Raw genomic sequence first — 25901 nt, forward strand, 5'->3', positions numbered from 1 at the left:
TATTCTAGTGCTTAACAACCCTTTCTGCAAAGAACCCTTTCTTTATAACCAACCTATTAAGAACATAGTCTTGAGAATATAAAAAGCCCATAACAAAGATACTAAAAGATTTCAAGTGGTCCGGTATGTCATATTTTACTATTCTATACAGGGGCTTTCCTTCTAAATATAGCACAATTGTTTATTGTGATATGACCTTTAACAATATAGGTGACTAATGTTCATTACCCCTGGCAGTTACTTTAAATTTCAGTTGCGCAACTAGCAGCTGTTCAGCAGTGAAAAATAAATTTTTATCTTACCTTTTGGTGCCACTTGTAGAAAATGTTTATGAAGTGTGGTAAGTTGTGAAATAGTTAAAGTACTACTTTCAGAAGTCTCTATTAGTGGAACTCGTGGTGGAGGAACAGGGTCAGGAATCAATTTTACATCACTGCTGATGAAGAAATCTGTTTCTTCTAAATTCATTTCATATTGCATTTTGCTAGAACTTTCAATATGGTGCCGTCCTACCTCAATCAGCTTTTCTACACTGCAAAAATATAAATGCAGAAAGCAATTATTTTTCATAGAGGATACTAATAACAGATTCAATTTTTAGCATTTTTAACGTGCTCTGAAGCAATATTTACAAATCCCTTGTGCATTCAGTACTTAGCAAAATTGTTATCAAGTGTATTCTTCCTCTGGTTGCAAGTAGTTTTTAGCCTGATAAGAAATTTATGCTAATGGTAGCTACAGAAGAGATCAGATAGAAAAAAATGAAAGGATGAAACTATTATTAAATTTTAGGGACAGTGCATACATGTTCCATTTGTAATCATCTTTTAGGCTATCTCAATGTCTTGCCCTCTGCTCTGCCAATAAATAAATCCTGGATAGAACACTTTCCAGGGTAGCATTCTGATGGAGCATATGGACTCCTGTTTAAAATGTGATGGCATAGTCATACTGTCCAACACGTGCTGTCTTTGTGTATGTCTTTGGGTATCACTGCTGTTGTCAGGAGAGCCAACAGAACAAGCTAGCACATACAGTTCAGACAGGTTGAGCAACTGCCTGTTAGAGCTTTCACATCCTACATTTCTGTTTCTTGTCTTGGGCCTACCTTGCAGTGTACCTTCTAACACTGTCCAAAGTATGGTTTAAAAGTTAGTACAAGCCGAAAGCACCAAAAACATTTTCCTAAAGGCAAAGTGATACTTTTGAAAGGTATAATGGAGAATGAAATACTTCAGTGATGTGGACATAAACAGATGGCCTAAGGGTCATATAGCAGCCCCAAGTATATTTTAAATACTAGGACAATAAAATATCCAAGGTTAGGATTATTTTTTTCAATCAACCTTGAAATATTTTTGATAAAAGTTACACACAATGGTAATAACAGCAGGTAGAGATTTCCAGCATGTGTATAGCACAGGGGAAAAAAACAAAAACAAAAAACAAAAAACAAAAAACAAAAAAACCCAACTCCCCACACAAAAAATCAACCCACAACCTAAAGTGACAGAACCCACTGAAATGGTGATACTGCTAAAAAGCAAAATATCCAGGTGTCTGCTGATGCTCAAAAATCTGCTAAATCCTTAGTCTGGAAAAGCAAAAGGACTGGTAACATCTGACTATAATAATAGTCAGCAGAACCTGCTAATCATCCAAGAAACACGTCATTACTATTCAGCTATTTAATTTAAAATTAAATTCTAGCACATTAAATGAAATTATTATCTTCTACACACATTTTGCATATTATTTGTTTCTATATAGACATCTTTACCAGCCCTTAATTTAAAAACATATTTCTGTTCAAAACTGGATTTACGTTACCTGGACATTTCTGCCAGGAACCTTGCTCCAAGCCACTTTTCCATATCTTTATAAGCTTCTTCTGCTTTCATTGTTAACTCTTCAACATATGCTAAAGCTTTTTCTTTTATAAGTTTTAGTCGAGTTTTTGTAGCTTTCTCTGTAAAAATATTATTATTATTATAAGTAATAATAATTTTTAATTACATTTTAAATTATTTTTTAAATAATTTTAAGCATCTGAAATTTAACACAATAATCCATATATAGGCAGCAAAATTTTTCTTTAGGTTCTCAGAATTTTGAACTACTTTCAGAATCATCCTAGTTGCATCATGTGTTCTACAAAAATGTGCATTCTATAAGCATAAGAATTCACAAGGTAAAAAATATCTTGATAAAAATGAAGCAGAGCTTCAGGGGATGTTTAAGCATACATGACATAAAAAAAAATGCTACATAGCAATCAGATCTAGAAGATTAATGATGTGAGTGTATCATGATACAGATACATTTTAAATAAAACATTTCTAATCATTATATTTGTTACTCATAATGAAAATATTTTCTTCATCTTTACCCTAGCTTCCAGCTGTTTAAAATCAAGCTCATTGTTGTCTTGATTGTTTGTTTGTTTGTTTCCTGAAGCTTCCTACATATGCCTATTTCACACTCTAATTCTCAGTTTGCATTAGAAAAGAGTTTGTTTAATGAACACTAAGAAAATAATCTCTACCAAAATTATGCTAAGTACTCACATTACATTTTTTAAAACTTTGAGAATTTCAAAATTCAGAATGGGAAGAACTGAGAGTCTCTCACTGAGACTAATACAGAAAATGAGTAAAAGTTACAATGTCAAAAGGGAAAAGGATATCAAGCAGATGAAAAGACAGCTTGGGTAATGCATTGACAGAGACATGGAACAGGCACTGAAAGGCATTAAGAGCCTTAGAAAGGAAGAATAAGAGAAGAGTACCAGAATCTATATATTATTATCAATCTTGAAAATTAGCAAATTCTGTGTTCAACTTTGTTTCAATTAGTGTATTTAGCATTCTATACTGTAGAAGCCTGACTACCACAATACCTAAATTAGGAAGAACGATCAACACCAAATAGAAACATACCCTCATGTTTCAGGGCAGCAAAGTATTCTTGCTGTATTTTAAGTGTTAGTTTTTGTTTCTTCAGTTCTTCAGAGGTTAAAGGAACTGGACTGCCTTCAGCTGCTGAGGCAGTAGAAGAAGGTCCTGCAAAAAAAATAGTCTCCCTCAAAATCTTTGGACTTTGGTGGTAAATTTGTGTCTGCACACAGGCACTCATAAGACATTTTTGAAATGTTACTTTCCATCTTACTTTATATGATCCTTCATGAGCATACAAATACAAGGTTACTGAGACTGCTTCTGTTAATGTAGCAGGAAGATTTCTTCACATATGATCTACATTTGCGAGACGTGCTAAGACTGCATAAAACCACTCCAACATATTCATTTGTTTTAAAAATTAAAAAATTTAAAATAACTCTCTAAAATGTATTTCTGAATGGAATATCATTGCTGAATACAATTGTCTCTGTCGTGAGTCAAAACAGATCGTTTCACCTTAAAATTTACCATTTTATAACAACTTGCATATAAACAAGCTTACTCTGAGTGATAGGTGTTCCTTCTGGAGAAAATCTTGCTTTAACCTACATAGCTATGTATAGATATTATAAAGATATTATTTTATTATGTTGCTTTGAAAGTTGCATGAAATTCCGCATGAAAGATTTCATATCAACTTTCGAAGTTCCATTTTGACCATTATTTCTTAAAAAATAGCAGCAATATCACATATAACTAAAGAAACCCAACAGTCATTTAACAGCTTTTGATTCCTTTATGGCTATCAAATTTTCACACTTTTATATCACATTTAAAATTTCAAGGAAAAAATTAAATGCAAATTAAATGTCAAGGTTATCCCTTTTCATATGATTGTCGTAACTATGTTTCAGTAATTTCAAGCAGTCCTATAACAAAGTCAGTATTTCAAATACCTTTCTTTTTAGTAGGTGATTTGGAGGATTTTTTGGTGTCTTTGGCATCCTTCCCAGTAGACCTGCTTGACATTGTCTGAGAAGATTTCAGATCTTCTTTCACTTGTAGCTGCTTTTCTCCTTCTTCCTTCACTTCTTTTGACTGTACTTCTGCTTTTACCTATATACCATGTTCACACAGTCAAATAAATGTTATCAATACTATGCAATTACTGTTTTAGATAGACTAAATTTACTGCAACTACTTGCTATGACAAACATATATAATTAAGAGATATTTTAAGTAATATATTGATTATGTTATGATTATTTATCAAAAAATAAAATTATACTGAAAAAATTAAACACAATAACAGTAGTTCTAATTCTTGTAACCTCATTAACTTCACTGAAGGGAAAAGTGTGAAATATAAGAATCAGATGTGAAATCTAAGAATGTAAGCTACTATAAGAGTGCAAAAGTCTATGTGTTTTAAAATGACCAAAATGAAAAAAAAAAAACAACCTTGAAACCAACAATCTGAAAAGCAACATGTTGTATTAAATTATGTATAGAAGAGAATGTTAACACAGCTTTTGAAGTTGTGAAAGTTTTGAGTAAAAGTCGCATCCCATGATTAAACATGTCCTTTTCCTATTTCTATTGAGGAATAAGGGAAAAGTTTATCATGGAAAAAGCAAATATATAAAACCAACATTCAAAGTATTTGATAGGGTTAGAATGAAAATACAAAGGCACTGCAGATCTGATAATATACAGGTCTTAACACCATTCATACAGAAATGCAAATATTTTCAATGGAAATATAGTGGATGACGTTAATTTGAGGCATAACCACTGCTAGTTGAAAACTCCTCTGTGATTCAGCATTAGATGTGAAACTAACATACACATTGTAATGCATGCTGAATGGAAGGCCTTTACTGTTTTATCCATAGATATCTATTTAAATAAAACAGTCCCTACCATATCTGATACTGCTGTTACTGCTGTTTGCCATATATCAGAAATAACATTTTCATCTTTCCCAAAAGCAACCACTACATTTTCAGAAGAATTCTCATCCTTAACACTCTTCAGTAGAGTTCCCTTGCTTCTTGATTTGGTAATATTTGTTTCTGGTGAAGGCAGGTTATAAGGAACTAGAGGAATTCTGAAAAATAAAATACAAGGCTTAAATCACATCCCCCTTTCATAAAGAGGTAATTTGTTACAACATTAGAAAACATGTCAAGACAATGAGAATGCTATTTGCAAAATTTGCTGTAGTAACAGAAAAAGGACGGACTTAAGACCAAAAGAGGTAAAACATGTGGATGACAGGAAAGTTGGCTAGTTTAAAGACAGAAGATAAGGAGATAAATAGATGGATAAAACTAAGTCAAATGACTGTGTGATTTGATGATATATTCCAAATGAGCTAGAAGCATAACCTCATTACTTTCTAAATGAACTGTAAGTAATTACAAAAGGTTTTACTGTTGATGGAATTTTTGATATTCTGAAATTAAGAGTATCCCTTACTTTTAATATAGAACTACTGTTCCTAGGATGTTCTGATTTACATTTGTTGTTACTTAAGTAATTTAATTATGTTCATTTGTGCAAATTTAAAGCCTATTGATGTTATAAAATAATACTAGCTTAGTTTTGTGATAACTATGCTGAAAGCCATCAGCAGTACTGAGTAAAGTAGGAAATATTCCTATAGCAAATTTCTTTCTAAGGCAGCTTTCAAAATGCTTTATAATTCAGAGATGTACTAGTGAAAATGATTAGGGTTAATCAGTCAAAATTTAAGAATAAATGAATCCTATAAGATGATACAAGATCAGTTATTTAACTATAATTACTATTTAAACAATCTTATTTCCCCATTCTTTGAAATATGCCCACATTTATTTCCACATATACCCACAAAGCCATGAGTGCATTATAATTGTTGATATTTGTACAATTAATAGTGTATTTCTACCTTCTTGATTCATTCTGATCTTCTTTCTGCTCTTTATCGACAATATCTAGCAATGGGAGTCTAGTAAAACCTTGTCTGTCTTCTGTTGGGATTTTTCCTTCCATTGCTCTGTAGTAGTCATGAAGAAGTCTCTTTGTATCTTGAAAACGATCCACTTCAACCTCAATAAGAAAAGAGAAAGACTGAAATTCAAAACAAGTTCTATTACATTTTTAAATACATAGTGGCAAAAGCAATTACAAATAGTAAGAGTAATGGGGAAAACAATGAACAACTACATTTGTTTGAATTTTTATACTGTATTTAATGTATACTTTTACTCACATCAATGTCTACAAATTTAGTTTCTTAATTTTCACACAAGAATTTCCAACAGTAATAAAAATCTCATTAGAATAGGAAAATTATTTGCAATAAATAATGTTTAACACATTAAATTTAAATATATTTGGATTTATATTTATTTCTATACTAACAAGTATATACAAGTACAAAAAAATTACAGAAATTGCTTCATTTGAAATAATCAAAATCCTTGTTAACATTAAAAAAAGAGTTAACTCATAAAAAGAGTTAAATGATGGAAAAAACAGTGTAAAAGGTCATACAGTTTATCCTTGTCAAAGAGATCAACAGGTTTTATGAGCTAAGTATCTTGAAGATCTTTTTCTGCAAATTCTCTCAGGAGAAATCAAGTAAGATTCAAAAAACATTTAACACCTGTCATGTTTTGATTTATTGATACAGACAAATGTTAGCTTCTAACTGCCAAAACAGTACAAAATATTCATGGGAAAATGCACAAAACCACATTCACAAAACAAAGAATAAAACCTTTGTGGTATAAAGCAGCTCTTATCCATAAGCAAAGAAGAAAATATCTTCTATTACAGTGCACAGAGAAAGGTGGAGAGTAATCTGATTTAACCTTACTAAAGTTAAGATGTTCTTAAGTAGAATTTACACAAATCCATTGTTTATACAGTAACAGAACCACGTGGGGGATACATTTAACTTCCCACATAAGGAGATCTCAAGACCAAGGAAGTCTATTTCTGACCGTTTCTCAAACAAAACCATAACGTATAGTTTACATTTTTAGTTTTGCATTTTCAGCATTAATTATTCATTTAATTATTTAATTTGGGGAACTATGGTGTACTGTTATGAAAATAAAAAAGTAGGGGCCTTTTAGGGAGGGAAAACATAACTACTATGTATTTTTAACACATTAGTCATCTCAAATGGCTTTTCTGCCACTGTGATGTTATTTTACTTTCACTTACTTATTCATATGTTAAGATAAAGTTTTTAAATAGACAATCATATAAATTACAGGATAGTAAGGATATATAGTAAAACAATACACCCTATTGTTTTAGTCTTTATTTATGGCATTATTTAGGCTCTTTTAAAATAGAGTTAATAATTTCCATGCTATTGCAGATGAATATATCAGAAATTTTATTCAGATTACTCCAACACGCATCTGAGATAAAAAAGTGGTTCCCTTGATTGTTAAGCCAGAAGTGGTTAGGCCTGATTTTTCAACCAAATTAGCATAGCATGGCATGTATTTAAAACACTTTTTTCATTGCCTTTTTTAAAGTTGCCCAAACCTTCACAACAAGGTCACTCCATTTACAGACAAGCTTGTCCATTCCACCCCTAAGTCCACCCCTAAGACGCAGTCACAGAAAAATAAATCTTACTTTACTTCAAGAACTGAAGTAATTCATGGTCTCGCTGAATGAGAGGAAAGGCGTAATGTGAGGAAGGAAAGATCTAACAAAGTGAAGATGATTTCATTAAAAACTTGTGAAAGATTTGAATGAATTTTCTCAAGGAAAACAAACATGATTTTCTCCAAAAAACTCCTTGCAACTTTTTTTTTAGACTGTAGGTAAAATTTCAAGTTACAACTGATAGAATTTTTTGATTTGGGAAATACAAGACAACCTTAACAGTAGGGAGGTCTACAACAGCAGTAAATTTTGTAATCCATAAAACGGATATGATGTAAATACGATTATGGATGTATAAACAGTTCTAACATCTCTGTTACAAATCTCAAAACATTCACTGGACTGATAAAACTCAAAAAGCAGCAATACACATCACAGATTGAAAATGCTTGACAGTGGACAACAGAAATTGTATTTTTCTTAAAGTTTTTTGCCTATTAAATGGTTAAACATGATGAATGCCATCTAATGCTATCCTGGTCTTTAGACTAAATATCTCTAGGCTTTCTAGGCAGAGTTAGAAGCAGCATGAACATTTGCTCATCTAATTCTTGATTCCTAACATATTCAGAGCCAAATGCGTGAAACTCCTCTGAGGCTTACTGTCTTTCAATTCCAATTCATTGTCTCCTTCAATTGCAAAATCCATAGTAGAGCTCTGTACCTTACCTGCATAAGTGAAAAAAAATGATTTATTGCAATCCCCTTATGATCTCGCAACCAGCCATCATTCATGATATCAGTACGTTCCTGCTCTGCTTCTTCCCTTCTTTTATCACAGATATCCCAGAGAAGATCCCTTAAATCCTAAAATAAAAAACAAAATATGAGAAATAACTATGAAAAAACTGTAAATACATTTTTTTTTTACTATTAGAAACTATATTTTTGCCTGTGCATGAGACACACACTCATTTATTGTAGGCGTTGTTTTTTCTAAATTGTTATAAATGTCAAAGCCTGCTCCAAAACTTCTATGATTACAGACAGATGACAGAAAACAGCTTTACAAATGAATCTGACAAAATAATCCAGAGGTCTATGATAAATATAGAGGACAGTTAGGCTTTTCCCAGGCAGAGAGCTATCGAAGCTAGACATAGAATTAGAACACAAATTGCTAAGCTCATAACAGTGTCAGCGACCTTCCACTTAAATGGTTTGATAATAAACGCAAACATAAAGAGAAAGGGGATATGCAATACAAACAATTCTGAGAAATTAAGTCATAGTTTAAACATTATTCTATTTACAAGGCTCCATTCCATTTTTTGCTTTAACATGGATAGTGCTTCATAGGCCCTATTGTTTCTTCTTCAATTTACTTACAGTCAGTCTTTGGTGTAGTTCTGCTTTTGTTTCTTCATCTTCCCTCAGGTCATCAGAAACTGAATTAAAATCTGATTGCCACTGGGATACAAACTCCTGCTTATGATCTGGATGTTTTAAATAATCTTGGAAATTTTTTCTGTAAATTATGGCAAAAATAATGTTACAAAACAATGGCAGAGGAAAAATATAAAATATGGATATTGAAATACTAAGCTATTTCTACTCACCTAATATCTGCTAAATAATGTATCATGGAGTACTGTTCATCCCTTAGACATCTAAGTACAGTTTTGATGGTATTCACATACACATTTTCTACCATTTCCCAGTAAGGTACTAAAAAATCAGGTATCTCCTGTGAATATTTTAAAAAACATCAAAATCAATACATTTCTTGGCAACTCATTTAGATATATCATTAACAAATAACAGATTATTTCATAATATCATACTACTGAGTACTGACTTCTTTCATTTATTTTGTTTTGGAATCATCAACAACTTATTATAAAATTATCCAGCAGAAAGTTACCCTGTGCATTTCTTTGAAAAAAAATGTGGCAGTATTCAAGATGAATAGGAAGTTCCCCAAAAACACTGCTGATATCAGTGTTTTTCGATACATTCATAAATTCAGAAAGTTGTTAGGCAGTACACGACTGTTTAAACTAGTAGAAATTAAGAGTGACTGTTGAGTGTTTCAAAAGCAACATTTTACTGACTGACTGTCAAAAAATGCCAAAGAAATGCATGACAAGTAGAAAGGCAACAAGATGAGTTGCAGACTTTAATCACTCAGAAGGTGATTCACAGAATATGCCAGTTAACTGCAGTCATAAAGTCAAAACTGGAAAACATAAGGAACAGAATACAGAACAAAATACAAAGCATCATTAAGAATCCTTCAAATCTGTATCTCAGTTACTGCATGCAGACCCATATCCCCACTCAAAAGAATAAAGTTAAAAAATTAGTAAAGCTAGAACAGACAGACCAAAAGGCAAAAATCATGACTGAATATATTGAATCATTTCTGCATGAGTAAACATTATGTCTTGATTTGAAAAGCATCGCAGAGGCAAAATGAAGAAGGAGTATGTGATAGATGCCTGTAAAATCACAAATAATTTCACAGAGTGAATACAGAATTACTATTCATTGAATCACACAATACAAGAACTTAGGGTCATCCAGTAAACCAAGTAAAATAGATTTAAAGCAAAGTGTTATTTCTTTTCTCTTCATAAAAAGCATAATTATACAGGCTACATGTCAACAGTTTATGGGTTGGTTTGGCCCCTTTCTGTGACTTGCAGGGTGAAGGGATTCACGAATCCACACTTCTGGAAAGGGAAATAGGGGACTCCAAATTATTAAAAACAATGACAAATTATTAAAAACAATGAGGAGAAACAAACTAATTTTCTAAATATGGTATATCAGAATGTAAGATAACACATTATAATACAATATACTACGATATAAGTAGAATTGAAGCTAATAAATAAATTATAATGAGAGAGGGAGTCCAAAAGGTGGAAAGGTCTTGCTATAACACTGAGGTGAGATGCACAGTCGGGTCAAGCAGCAGGGAGGAGAGCTGAAAAAAAAGGGAGGTCTTGTGACCTTGCCAGAGGTGATATCTCCTCTCTAAATGCAAGGTGTTCTGGGGTATGCAGTTCTTCTTCTCTTCCAGACAGGTGTCTGGAATTGGAGCATTAACTCTTTAACGCCCAGTGCCATGTGATATTATCATGTGGAACACTGATAACCAAAAATCATAAAACCACTAAATAATCACATAAAAAGACTATACTGCAGAGACTATGAAGTAAATTGCTTCCAAAAAAAGAGAAAAGACAATCATGGAAAAAAATACTGTTGAGATTTACTGAATACAAAGATGTACCTATAAACTTATATTGGGAATCCCATACATTACTAGCAGATAAAAAGATGTCCTGGAGAGTGTTAGAGGAAAGTATCCTAGGAGAAATATCAGTGCACACTCTTGCCATTCTTACATTCTTTCTGCAGGACCAGTGCCCAGCCACTGCCAAAGGCAAGAACCTGAGTAGATGGGTCATGAAACCTGAGTAGATGGGTCATGACATGACTCCAGGAAGCTTGTTTTGGCCTTTGTGCACTGTTCTTCAACATCACTGTGAAGAACTTAGCAAAAGGCAATGAGCAAAATTTTCAAGTGTATTTCTTTCTTATATATTTTGGTACGAAAAAGTATTCGTACTTCTAGTACAAATACACAGCACTAGTGTACTTTTCACTGTAAAATATTTAAGAAAATAATGTGCTGAGAAAAAAAGTTTAGGTAGAATATGCATAAAAAATAAAGGCAAATATATACTTTGACATCTAAGACTTTTAACCCTGAAGGTACCTTGGGAAGTGGCTCATCTACATAAATCCATTCACCCGTTCCTGGCTTAATCAGTAGTGGTGTCACAGGAATAGGAGAAAGCAGATCTTGAGGTTTAACTGGCAAAGCTTTTTCGTCTGGTGATTTTTCTCGGACAGACCCTTGTGTATGAACATACAATTAGTACCTCCATAAGTATTTTAAGTATCAGTAAACAGAAATAGATATTTATGCTAATCTGACAAATTCAGACTAACATAAAGATTCAGAATCTCATCATTTGTGTATTTTTCATAAGAACATATGCTGAGCAATTACGTGATGCCATAGTTTTTAGAAATCTGTTTCCAGTTAGATTGTATTTTGCAGGATTGCTACTTTTCCAAAACCATCTCTGTGAGAGAAACAGTAACATAGTGAATTAGTATGATTATGCAAAGCATTCTTTACCAGGTAAAGCAAAGTCATTGGTGTTGATACAATTCTTTGATTCATTAAAACTATCATGATTTCAAGGACACTGCTTAATTAAGGAACAGTTGTAAGCATGGTTTCCATGTGAGATTGAGAAAGAATAATGTGGTGAAGGCCACATCAAGTCTTTCTTCTAATAACTCTGAAGAAAAGAGTTATTAAAAATCTAATCCTTGTTTACTGGATACAACTTTTTCTTTGGAATTCATCTTTTTCCCTTCTTTTTAAATGATTCTGTTGTATAGGGTTGTATGTACATATGTTAATTGCATGGATTAAGAAGAAACATGCAATAAGATACACCAAAAGAGGCAAATACGGCGCACTGAGTTATCCATGTTTTTACATTTCTGATAAATGAGTATATGTTTATAATGGCAAATTATCCTTCTTTTGTCATTATGCTATCCCACACAGTGTTGATGCTAGCTGTAATATTTAAATCTGGAAGAAATGACTGAATTTAGTAATTCTTCAGTGAATTTAAATATATCCAACTGACAGTTTATTTTAAATATTTTGAAATCTTTTCTCAAATTATCTTTATAGCTATGTGAAACTGGTCCATATCTTGTGAAATGTAAAAAACACGACAGAAAATTTCAAAATTCCAGTGCAGTTATCAATAACTCATAAATCCCTGAAGCCTTGTAGGTATGGTGAAAATGCTAGTTTTTCCACATAGTTTTATATTTTAATGATTAGTGTTATCCATCAAAAACAATCTTTTCTTAGTGAACCGTAAGAAGTAGAAAGGGAAAAACTTACTTTTATTCTGCTTTTTGTCAATTTCTTCAATCAGAATTTCCTTTACAGTTTTGCACACAATACTTTCTTCTGTCTCTGCATTGACCTTCACTAGAGTGTTTTGATGGTCTGAAAACCAGTTCTCTAATTCCGGCCATGTGTCTAGGAAGCCTGAAATTCTGCAAAAGTCATATTGATGTATACCTCTAAAATAGAATAATTGAAATAACTACAGGAAAATATTTTCCCATAAACAAAGGAAAGATCACAATATCTAACCTAAATACTGAATACTATACAATACTAAAGCAAATCTAGGCAGTACTTTTGAAGATATTTAAATTTTCAACGACATAAACCCCCTCAGAGTAAGAAAATAGCTCTTACTCTTTCATATCAGAAGTTAAGCCTATGTTTTCTTGCATCATGACTAAAATAATTATAACCAATAATATAATAGTCTAAACTAGTTAATATCATCAAATATTCAAAAGCAACTGTGAGCTCATGTGGCCAAGAAGGCCGATGGCATCCTGGCTTGTATCAGAAATGGAGAGGTGAGCAGGACTAGATCCTGCCCCTGTACTCGGCATTGGTGAGGCCTCACCTCAAGTACTGTGTTCAGTTTTGGGAATCTCAGTACAGAAAAGACATTGAGGTGCTGGAGCAGGTCCAGAGAAGGACAACAAGGCTTGTGAAGGGCTTGAGAATATGTGTATGAGGAGAGACTGATGGAACAGGGGGTGTTTCGCCTGGGGAAAAGGAGGCTGAGGGGAGACCTTATTGCTCAATTCCAATATCTGAAAGGTACTTACAGAGAGAGCAGGGTTGGTGTCTTGTCACTAGTGACAGATTACAGGACAAGGGGAAATGGCCGCAAGTTGTGCCAGGATGGTTTAGGTTGAATATCAGGAAAACCTTCTTTACAGAAAGGGTTGTTAAGCACTGGAATAGGCTCCCCAGGGAAGTGGTTGAGTCACCATCCCTGGATGTGTTTAAAAACTGTTTGGATGTGGTGCTCAGGGACATGATTTAGCAGGGGGTTGATAGTTAGACTAGTATGGTTAGGTTGGGTTGGACTCAATGATCTTTAAGGTGTTTTCCAGCCTGAATGATTTATGATTCTACGACTCTATGATTTAAAAGCTAAAGTTGCTGCTCTTGATTTTCCTCTACATGCAAAATTTAATAATAGCATTATAATTTTTTTTTAACCTAATGATAGAATAAAATATAGAAAACCATGAGAGGTTCTCTGAAGTACATACATATATACATACATATATACATATTTTATTTTTTCAATTCATACCTGGAAAAGAAATTTTCCTTGACAAAATACCTTGGAAAAGCAAAACATAAGAATTCCTAATTTCTAAGATTATTTACATTGCACCAAAAATCTAAGCACCTCTTAGACTTCAGTCAGAGAAATTCTTAAGTAAGATCTTAACATAAGGCACTCATAGTGCAATCGTAGATCACATAAGAGCTTCAGATTAATTATATGCCTAATAATGTGGCCGAAGTAACTTCATTGTACTTAATATAACATACCTATGCAGCACCTGGTCCCTTGCTAAGTCAGTCATCTCTTCTACGATTTTAACATCTGAATTTTGACCGTTGTCCTGCTGTTCAGTTTGAGAGGACTTTGATTTATCTGCTGAGGAAAACAGCATAAATGAACATATGTTGAAAAGGTAGCTACAGGACCTAAATAAGATAACTACGTTAAAAGAAAGCTTTTAGATTTCCTTGATGTTACATCTCTTCCCTTAAAAATTTAAAAGCTTTCTCAAAGAAAGGAAAGGACAGAAATAAATCAGAGAATTACTAAATAGAGCTGGGTAAGAATTCGGAGACTTCTGTTTGAATGCAAAGTCAATTATAACAATACATTTCCCAACAGATACTTTGCAGTCATAGAAAGCTGTAGTTGTAGAGATGTGATGGGTGGACAGTTTCAGGCATATATATTCTTACAGTTTGAAGGCTTTCCTGTTTTTTTTTTCCAGTCTAACCTGAATCTTTCTTTTAGTAACTGCTCATTTCCAGAATGGATAGATTTATTACTGTATCTGAAGAAAAAGTATCCTCTATCTCAGAGACTTCTCAAAATTAAAAAAAAAAAAAACCACTTTAATCTATTAGAAATAAATTTTTATAGATTTCTGATGTGGTTTTTTTTGTTTGTTTCTATGACTTTTTCTATGACCATGGGACATCTTAAGAAACAATATCTTTTTTGGATTCCTGAGACTGTATCATGTAGTATCACATCTTAAAGATGTTTTGGCACAAAATGTCTTAAAACTAACATGAATATCACTGCTAATACATACATCTTGATGGTATAGTTAGCAAAACCTCCAACAATTTGCATCATTCTCATTTCCGCCAACATATAAAAGCAAAACAATGTTCAGCTCAAGCCATGTGCTATGTAAGTGCTGCAGTGAAAACAATGAAGAGTAACCCCCTTATAATCTAGACAATATGGTAAATATTTGTGAAAACAACTTGTATTTTGCCAAGATGAGTGAGAGCAATGAAAAATAAGTAGTCCAGAAATAAAACAGCTTTCAAAAACCCTTTGTTGCTTTTGCCATTTTTGTCCAAAATCAACTATTTTTTGCTTGTTCATTGACTAAGACAAGACAAAGGCAATAATCAATGGCGAATGAATGTTGGCATTTCTGAGCAAATTAAAAGCACATCCCTTTATTTACTCTTCCTAATGTCTCTTTCCAAATGTATCCACTGGAGAAAAACACTAATTAGACATGCTCATTTGGAATGAGTAATATTTCTGCAGCTGCTGTAAGTTACACTTTTCCCAACTGTTTCTTCATATGATAGTTAACATTAACCACTGTGCTACTCTGGCTTCAGTGAAATTTCAGGACGAAAAAACCCACACACATGAACTTGCACTTATAATCTGCCTTTGACTGAAACAAACATAAGTATTCAGGATAACTTGGAAGCACTCAGGATGATATTTCAAAATGAATAGATGAGATTACATGAGGTAAAAAGAATGCTATTTTGTTTGAAAAATGCTATTTTGTTTGAATTAGCATAATGTAAGGTTAAAATTGTTAAGTACAAATAAAACCTGAAATAATGCTTGCGATTAATGTGTTGCTTATATTCAGTCATACATCTTTAGACAAGCGAACAAAGGTAAAAGAGGTCTTACAAATAAGAGTAAAAAAAAAATCTAACTTCATAATTATAAAAAAATACAAATATTAGTAGTTTAAATTAAAATACACAAATTGCTACCATATTGCAAAGTACTCACATTTCAGAAGTTTCCATATTTATAACAATTTTCATATTCCCCTTACATAAAAATGTGCTTGTCATTTGACATCGTTTAAATGTAGATAGAAACTTACGTTTCAAGCTAGCCAATCGTTTCAATACTGTGGTGTCTGAAATATCCAATAATACAGAAACATCAAATGCAGGTAAGGCAACAGGAGGCTCGTTAGGAGTTCTAGGATTTGTAACAAGTGAGAGCTTTCCACAGTTCACATATTTTGCTTCCGTTTCATCTGAATCAATCCCTGTACAGGCTTTTTCAAATAGCCTTGCCTGATTAATCGTCATTGGAAATCCATCCAGAATCCATCCCTTCTCTGGTGGTGTGTGGCTAAAAGTAAATGAAAAATGACATTTGCAGAGAAAAACTGATAGCATAAAATTAACACCGAAGGAAGAGCTTGTCCTAGTAGTTTATTCTGAATGACAGCATCATGATCAAAATAGCAAAACAATGAACTTTATGGCAGAAATCGCATGAAAAGGAGCTAAAAATGATAAACAGAACAATATTTGCTTCTTGATAGTTTTCAAAAACAATCTTTATAGAGCTGTACTGTGATCAGAGACATAATTTCATTGCTTTCAAAAAGAGCCAACTTCTGCACTGAAAAAAAAGGTAGTAAAAACTGTTTTATAACATTAAAGTACAAATGGGAGTAAATATAACTTAAACGACATCCGGGCGAGAATTTAAGAGCTAATTGCATATGAGCATATTTGAGATAATTTTCTGTAATGCAAGAAGAGAAAAGAACAAATAATTGTTGAAATATGAATGTTTGTATTATGTATCTCACATTAAATCTAGAGGAAAAAATACTAGCACATTCTGAATAGTTGAAAACTGATAAATAAAATATAGACATTACTTACATCTAATGACTATGTGATAGTTGTTTATTTTTTTACTTACTGCAATGGTGTACACTAATGCTTTTAAAATATAGGGCTGGACTCTATTTCTTTCAAATGAGCATTAAATCACTGATCAGTCCCACTTTCCCATAGCACACTCCAATTTTCCACTAATGTACTGACTAAAGAGAAATGGCTGAATCTGGTCCTTAAAAATTGATAATTACATTCCAAGTAATTAAGGGGGAGAAAAGCTACATAATTTCATACTTAATGGCTTCCAATAGGATGTCAACTAGTAATTCATCAGGGATACTTTTTCCTTTCTTCAGCAATTTCTGTGATGCAGCGCCAAGCTGGGCACGTACAGATAGCTGTGGAGGAGTGCAAAGCAGTTAAAAGAACATGTAAGAACAAAAAGCTCAGATGTTGACAACACTCACAGTTAAAATGAACATCACTATGTGATGGCTGCTCTGAAAGTAATGCTTCCTATTTTGCTGTGCTGGCCCATGACATCAGAAGCAGATAGTGGTGGTATGGCAATAGAATAGGAACCTTCTCACCAGCATTTCAATTACATTTTGTTTGCATGTGACAGATGGCAGCAGAGGGACACACTGACAAAATGGTGCCTTGACATGGAAGGAAAGGCATGTGAAGCAAAGGTATGGAATTGAATCCTCCACGTGGAAAAAATTGGCACCCACTGACATTCATTGATGCTTGCTGAAAATTTATGGAGACCAAACAGTGTACACAAGCACAGCAAGGTAGTGGGTGGGTGTTTCAGCAGTGGCAAAAGTGTTAGTGTTTCACCATAACTGGTGCAGACTTTTCTGAGCATGGCATGCAGGCTCTTGTTCACTGCTGATGAAAATGTATACCTAATGGTGGTGGCTATTCATAAAAATAGTGTTCTGTAGCTCAGAATTTGCTCTATCAGTTAGTTGTTCTTTGTATCTATTATAGTTTCTACAGAAATAAATAGGAGGCGTAACTTTTGGAGCAACATGTATACTTTACTTCTGCATTCCTTGATTATATTTAGTCTTGATTGTGTTATTTATTTATTTTTAATGTTTATTGTACGATCTACCTACCAGATATAGTTTTAACTGATGTTAAAGAGGCCTCATTCAACTGAAAAGTTGAACTGAATGTCATAACACACAAGAAAATGACAGACAGACAGAAATAAGATTGAAAAGCAAAAGATATTGAAAACCAGAAAAAACAAACAAACAAACAAACAAACAATAGCCTTTGTCCTAATGTTCTGATTTTCACTACTCTAAACTCGGTGATGGTTTGATTTCTGATAGCTTAAGAAAATGCTAGAAGTTTTCTGTAGCAATATTTAACATCAATGTTTATATAGGTATCTTACTTGCTTTTTAAGTACATTTCAGCAAGAAAAATAAAGTTGAGAGAACTGTAGAATTAATTATTTTTGAATGTAAAGAAAAGAAACCTTGCGATGGGTTGAAATATTTGCGTGGCACCAGCAACATTCAGATCACATTTCTGCTAATTCAGAAATTATATAGAAAGTACCTTATCTTACATAACTGTGAGATCAAACAGAACGACACTTACATAGAATTCTAGCTGTAGGTGTAACTCTAACCAATATACAAGGAAATAGATTTTTACAAAATCTCTTTCGATATTTCTCACTGAAAATACTTGCAATCAGGTCAGTAAATAAAGGCAAAACGTGACAGTGTATCACCACTCTGTTGTTTGATACGATTCTGAATAATCTATCTTTATATTGTAGTAGTTAAAATGGACTACAAACCTCAGATATGTCATTCTCTTTGTGGTCTGATAGAATTTCCTGATCGGACGGATGCTTTTTGACAGAACAGTTACCTAAAATAGGTACATTTGAAAGTTTAACAATTCCACATCTGTAATATTTCTTACTATAGCTAAATAATAAAAATACATGTCTTATTATTGTCCTATGACCAAATTAAAACAAAAGGTATTTGCAATTATTAGTATGATAGGATCACTGAAAAATTCCAGTTGCAAGCAACCTCTAAAGATCAATTCAATTTTACGGTTAAAGCAGCTGGAATGTCAGATCACATTACTCAAGGCTTTACCAGTCTCAAAAACCTCCAGTGACAGAAAGTACCACTAAAGACAATCAGTTTCAATGCTCTCATGGGAAAAAGACATTTTCTTGCACATGGTCAAAACCAGAACCTTTATAGGTATCTCCACAGCAAAATGAAGACCAGTGGAAACACGAGCTTGCTGCTGACTGGAGCACGGGACAGAGATACTTAATGTCTTCTCTCTCTTGGTCTCTACAAGTACAACCTGCCTTCAGGAATCTCAGGCTCCTGAGACTAGCAAGGAAGTCTAGAGGCCAATTGCTTTGCAAGCAACTTTGCAGAGAAGATCTTTGAGGACAAGATTATTCTGAGCCAGAGACTCATCTTTGCATTAAAAAAGGTCAGAAGCATCCTGGAATACATGAAACACAGCATCGTCACCAGGAGATCGTACTTTCCCTATACTCAGCCTCAGTGAGACCATATCTAGAATGCTGTGTCCAGTTCTAGGCTCTCCAGAGGCAAGAAAGACCTGGATACATTGCAGCAGATCCAGAAAAAGATCATAACAATTATTAAGATGTTAGAACATCTGATACACAGGGAGAGGCTGAGAGCTGGAATTCAGCCCAGGAAAAGAAATCCTGAGTGGGAACTTGTAAAGTGGAGTAAAGCTGGAGCCACAATCATCTCAATGATGCCAAGTGAAAAAGGGACAAGAGACAATGGAAACAAACTGAAACACACTGAATTCTATTTGAATGATAAAATATGAACTATATGAGCTATAGAAAATTGGAATAAGTCACCACCCAGTAAGATTGTGGAGTTCCCATCCTAGGTGAAGTTTAACTCCCAAGTGAACACAGTGCTAAACAATATATAATACTGAACCTTCCTTGAAAAGTATTGGACTAGATGACCTTCAGAAGTTCCTTCCACCCCCAACCATTCTGTGATTCTGAGTTTAGTAGCTGAGCCCAATATCAGTTCCTTTGTTGTTAAGAGCTATTGTAAAGAAAGGTAAAGTGAGGGAAACAGAGGGCTTGCCTCACATTCCTTTGGAAGGTGCTTTCAGAATGAAGATTTCAACCTAGACACTGTCTGTGGTGCATTATAGGAGCGCAGCACCCATGTTAGCACTTCTGATTCTGATCCACATCTGCTGGCTTGACTTTCTCGCTCAATCTCACATTTACTGCATCAGTACATTTATCATCAGACTGAGGCTTATGCTGGTCAATGTCTCTGAATCTTACTCTTTAGTCAATATGTTCACTCCTTACTGATGAGGTGTTGGCTCTGCCAGACTTATTATTGGCATCATCTCCTGGCTCACTTTCCTGTGTGGAGCAGTTTGCACTTGCTTCTCCCAAACAGTGGGAATGCACAGAAACACAAAATTCATAATGGCAACTATTCTGAAAACTCAGATGTCATGGATTCTACATGAAGTCGACAGGAGAAAGTGGAATTGTAGTTTAAATTTAATAAGAATCAAATTATATGAAATTTAATTTAAATTTGTATATGCACACACACAAATACCTCCAGTTCCATTAGCAGATGTTCTTGTTAAAAATGTCATTGATGATGCTGAGAAGTTCCTCTGAACCTTTTGTCAGTTAAGAAAATAAATAGATTAGAAAAAAAAATACACAATACAGGAAAACAAATCTGTCAGTTGAAGATGAACCTTGAAGTCTGTTAAGAAAAAACAGAATTCTAAGTCTGAAATTGAGTAAGAAATTGAAACAATGTACTTTTTTTCCTTATACACTCACTTTTCCCTGAGACAGCCAAAGCCAAAATTAACAAGAATGCTTACCTTGTTTTGTTTTGCAGAGCTCTCTGCTTCCTGTGAAATCAAGTTGTATTCAGTTTTCATTTCATTATTAAGAAAAGCTTGGATGGCCTCCTGAACCAGAGTATCAACAGACAGTACCTGAATATTGCAAACTAATATATACAAAAATTAGATAGCTTTATAGTTTGAGCTGAGCATACATGAAGAGAGACTATTAATGAAATTAAATCAGTAATTGGAGGAGAGTATCATTATATGTGAAGGAATGCACAATTCCTTTTGTTTGGACTTTTCATATAAGTTGTTTCCACTGTCTCTTCTCTGTAACCATTGCATTCACAATCTTATATATATCTGCTAGTCTCTTCAATCACAAACATTTTCAGAGAAATCAAAAGCATTTTTAAATCCTCAAGAAATACAGAAGAAATATTATAACAACATTATATGAGAGGTCAGCTGTTTTTAATCTTATTCTAAAAGATAATGAATGAATAACTTGAAAGGAACCTCAGTAAAATACAGTTGCATGTGAGGTTCAAGGATTAGTAATGAAAGGATTTGCAAAAACAAACTTTATTGTAAGAGTCAACTTTAAGAGCTTTCAGATGAAAAGCTAAACAAAACTCTACCTTTTTCAAGAAAATTTACACAGGTAGTTTTTCCACTAAAAGGTTTTCCCAGAATACATCCCTTGATGTGAAACGGAGGAATTATAGGCAGTGAAGATCTGGGTTTTGAAGGATAGAAAATCTCCATCAGTCTATGAAGCACATGACCCAATATGTTGTTATTAAGAGGAGATATGTTTTTTCTGTTCTCATCAGCTGGACACCATTCCCCTGTCATACTCTGTGCAAATAAATTATCAAGCAGTTAGGCAATATGTATTGTATTTCATCTTACTACACATATGTAATTATATAATGTCATATAATAACCAAATCTGAACAGTACTAATATTAAAATATTTTTACATTACAGTCTCGTTAAAAGATGTGATTTTCATAATCATTAAGATTTACTGCTATTCACTAAGACCTAGATGACAGACAAAAACTCCTACAATCGTTTTTACGAAATCTAGAATAATTCTTTAAAATCCCACAAACATGAAAAGTTATCTCACTAATACTACAGAATGAATCAGCTATAACTTTTTGGAACATAAACCCATTATCCTAGCATTCAGCACTCCTATGATGGGGCAGTATTATTGCCCAGTATAGCACGCACATCTTTGAAAATTTGTACAAAGATTTAAAATACATTTATCTCCCTAACACACATTCAGTAGTGACAACAAAACAAAACAATACCCAACAAGACAAAATCACAAAAACCTTAAAAGAAATACTAGAAGCTTCTGGTTGAGTTAAAAGCATACAGCTTTTCCTTACAATTGTAGCTGCAGAAAGATGATAATAAAAGCTTGTAGTCAGAAAAATTTAACACATCTTTTGCCACTGGATTATTGCATCCTATACCACTAGGAAAGTACTATGAAGGACATGTGCTGGTTATGCTGTAATAAGAGCCTCTTAGTATGCAGGAAAATACTAGTTCCGTTTCAGTTATTCTTAAATGGCACATCTGTAGATTGCTGTTTGCTAGATACATGGGTTATTACCACTCCCAATTAGATTCTTTTATTCATTTAGGTGTACTTCATTATACAATAACAAATATTGTAAATATTTGTAAATTGTAAATATTCAATAAAGTACACCCTAAATGTAGTAGCAAATGGAGTAAAGGAATGTAGTAGTAAAAGAATTTCCACTTAAAAAAAGAAAAAAGAAAAAAGAAAAAAGAAAAAAATTCACTCTGAGGGTAGATAAGAACAGGCACAGATTTCACAGGGAGACCCATCCTTGGAAATATTTGATAGCTGACTGGAAAATACAAGGAGCAATCTATTCAGAAGTCAGATCCACTTTGAGCAAACAAGTTGAACTACATGCCCACAAATTCCCTTTCAATCTAAACTATCCTATCATTCTATATATTAAATATTTAATTACCATGAACATCAAAGTTCTACTGAAATATATTATACACATTCATGTTCCAGGTAGAATATGTATTTTTCAGAACTTGTAAACATAAGTTATATATTGCTATAGCATATATTCTAATAAGAGTTTACTTTGAAGATATGTGCATTAGGTAAATTAATACCATGTAACTTACTACTACTTTAAATGAAAATGTGACCTATATTTAATCAGTTAAAACCAGAAAAAAATATTTCTGAGCTGTAAAGTATCTCCTCCTTAAAATATCTCAGATATATGTACTTCTTAATAAGTTGTGGAAAAGATTAATTTAAAAAAGTTCAAATCCTTAATCTATCTGAACTATTTTCCCTAGAAAAAGGAGAGATCAATTTTTAAAAATTCTATCCAACCTGTGGTACAAATGAATTCTAAATGGGGTAGGTTTCTTATTTGAAGTACTCACCTTTTGAATTTATTGTCTTTCTAATCAGAAAATTGCTCGACCATATCTGTCCTTAGTTAAACTAGGTTATCTGTCAGAAACAAGTTTTCGGGTATCCAGGACAGAGTTACCTAATTCCTGGTTAATGCTCTCAAAGAAAATTGAAAATTATTTGATATTTTGGGTGGTGCTTACTGTTATGTTTGGTTTGGCTTTTTTTTTTTTTTCTTTTTTTTTTTTTTTCTTTTTTTTTCATGAATTGTATTTATTTATGAAGTGATTAGGCATAATGGATGTTATGGTAGTTTTCAAATATTTCCAGGCTTATTCTAATCTGGAATTACTATCAGCATCAGGCTGATAGTACATACTTCATTTATTTTATTTTATCAAATATGCTTCTTTAACTCAGCACTCTTATTAAAAACTTATCATTCTTGAGGCATGCCAGGCTGCCAGTGCTTGGCTTTTTTCTTAGGTGAAGAAATCATAATAAACATTACTAGAATGCCCAGACAATACATTTTCAAGATAGAACAGTCTGAAAATACTTGCTATTCACTTAGGTTTTCAGTTGACATGAGTGTGGATTGATGCCAACAATTTTATGCAAGTCACAAGGTATTATTTTTGGCTAATATGCATTCAGAAAAGTGTAAGATTAATAACATCTGGAAAAAAAATAAGTACGTGAGTGTACATTTGAAATAGTCTGTTACTGAAAAAGAGGCTTGAAATGTGCCAGTAAGTGTTTAATGCCGTTACTGGACTTCTATTGAAAGAAACTACTAGATTCTGCAATACAAATAATAATAATATGACTGAAAATAATCAATTTTCTTTTTCTCCCCATTTTTTTCCACACCCAAAGAGAGTGATTATTAAATTTATTATGTGAGTTTATATAGTATGAACAGGTAGCTTATAATTAATCAGAATAACATATTTTAAGATTGACACGAAAGATAGCTCAGCTGTCAGGTGTTTACCACAGCTGATAACAAAAACTCAGACTGACTGCAAAAAAATATACCAGTTGATTCAGGGAGTTGGTAAGAACACAAACATATTGTGAGTATAATTTCCCAAAACTTCAAATGACAGGATATTTGCAATGACTTACACGTATTAAATAGATTTTTCTGTTCTGTTTTTTTTTTTTTTTTTTTTTTTTTTTTTTTAAAGAAACTATCAGCTACATTGTAATTTGGAAAATACTATAGAATAGTTTTTAATTATAACAGGGAAATATTCACCCTTCATCTTCCACATCTGAAATTATTAAAAGTATCATAAACTTGAAGAAACACTTTAAGATACTTTGTATCCTAACAGAAGATCTGCCAAAATATTAGACATTCAAACTAATTTTTATAAAAGCTGCTGTTGAGAACAGATCACCCAAATCAATAATTCCTGTTAAAAAACTTTTATTCAGAATTACTTGGATTAAGACTACTAGGTTTTATAATAGACACTGTATTTCTTCTCACTTGTTTTTGCTGACTGTCTCTTCTCACATTTTCAAACGTGGTAGCATTAATTTGTGGGGGGCAGAATGGCGAGGCCGGACTCTTTTCAGTGGTGAGTGGAGACAGGACAAGGGGAAACGGCTGGAAACTGCAGCATAGGAAGTTCTGCACAAATGTGCACAAGAACTTCTTTACAGTGAGGTGACGGAGCACTGGAACAGGCTGCCCAGGGAGGTGGTGGAGTCTCCTTCTCTGGAGATGTTCCAGACCTGCCTGGATGCCTACCTGTGCGACCTGCTGTAGGGAACCTGCTTTGGCAGGGGGGTTGGGCTCGATGATCTCTGGAGGTCCCTTCCAACCCCTATGATTCTATGTGATTCTGTGTTAATCACACTTTCAAATTCCAATTAGTTAAAATCAATTGCACAGTAATTTCTTTGTTTATCTTACACACTCAGTAGGTAAATACAATTAATGTTATATGTAAGCATTCAATTTCAAATGTTTTAAAATTGCAGCAACTCTCTGCTGCTACTAACATTCAGAAGAGCCATGTATTTCCAGTAGAACCTCATGTAATGAAAAGAAAATGCATGTCAAATTCTGATGTAATAAACTATTGAAAGAAGAAAATGTAACATTACAACAAAATTTTTACAATTAAGAACAATAAAGGTGTATTATATTTTTCCATTATGGACTGTCTGTTTCATGTACCTTGTATTCACCATAATCTTTTTCATCTAACAGATCCATTTCATTCAACTCTATAAGTTGTTCTGAGTTTGGTTCACTTGGCAAAGTTTTAATTGAGGCTTTTTCATATATCGATTTTCCATTAAAAAATAATTCCTTCCAATCACAGATCAGTTTCAATGGAACTTTGCTGCAGTGGAAAACAAACAAAGAAACAAATATGAAGGCATTCCAAAACAAAAAATAAAAGCAGATAGACATCTGAGAACAGTGAACCCAAATTTATAAGAATCACAGTCATGAAATATGGATATGCTAAACTAGATATGGTTTATAATGCTTTCTGTAATTGCTACAGCTTTTTAGGGGGGAAACCATAAAAACACTTACTGTGGCATCTTACTTGTTACAGCAATATCTGTGCAGTAACAGTTTTGCTGTACCTAAATAAATTGCTCCAAAATGCTATCCTAGATTTTAGACCTAGAGGTTAAAGTCTCTCGTCACCAAAAATCTACACTTTTTTTGGTTTTCTTTCTGGAAGCTAAAATTTATTCAGTACTGCACCAACCGTTAAAATCCTTCTTTTCCTTTACAAAGGAAAAATATTCATCTGAAACAAGACAAACTGCACGAAGTAAGAAGTAATTAAACAATTATTGCTATTGCTAAATGCAAACATGACACTGACATCTTTAGATGCTAAATCCTATA

The 25901-nt window shown here is 33.2% G+C and overlaps 1 protein-coding gene across 1 annotated transcript in view; it reads right to left on the minus strand.

The window, feature by feature from the left end:
• SPEF2 (sperm flagellar 2) overlaps positions 1–25901 on the minus strand; it is a 50077-nt gene that overhangs the window by 8971 nt on the left and 15205 nt on the right. The window contains exons 10-28 of the mRNA XM_052670546.1: positions 25209–25377; positions 21210–21429; positions 20599–20729; positions 20319–20385; positions 18503–18576; positions 16969–17072; positions 15915–16171; positions 14065–14173; positions 12529–12686; positions 11308–11447; positions 9137–9264; positions 8907–9045; positions 8247–8384; positions 5833–5993; positions 4824–5010; positions 3857–4016; positions 2940–3062; positions 1831–1969; positions 303–532 (exon numbers count right to left, since the gene is read on the minus strand). Coding sequence (XP_052526506.1) covers positions 303–532; positions 1831–1969; positions 2940–3062; positions 3857–4016; positions 4824–5010; positions 5833–5993; positions 8247–8384; positions 8907–9045; positions 9137–9264; positions 11308–11447; positions 12529–12686; positions 14065–14173; positions 15915–16171; positions 16969–17072; positions 18503–18576; positions 20319–20385; positions 20599–20729; positions 21210–21429; positions 25209–25377 — 2834 coding nt within the window. The remainder of the gene's footprint in view (positions 1–302; positions 533–1830; positions 1970–2939; positions 3063–3856; positions 4017–4823; positions 5011–5832; positions 5994–8246; positions 8385–8906; positions 9046–9136; positions 9265–11307; positions 11448–12528; positions 12687–14064; positions 14174–15914; positions 16172–16968; positions 17073–18502; positions 18577–20318; positions 20386–20598; positions 20730–21209; positions 21430–25208; positions 25378–25901) is intronic.

Source organism: Tympanuchus pallidicinctus, unplaced genomic scaffold (genome assembly GCF_026119805.1).
Source record: "Tympanuchus pallidicinctus isolate F22 unplaced genomic scaffold, pur_lepc_1.0 scaffold9, whole genome shotgun sequence".
Taxonomy (NCBI): Eukaryota; Metazoa; Chordata; class Aves; order Galliformes; family Phasianidae; genus Tympanuchus; species Tympanuchus pallidicinctus.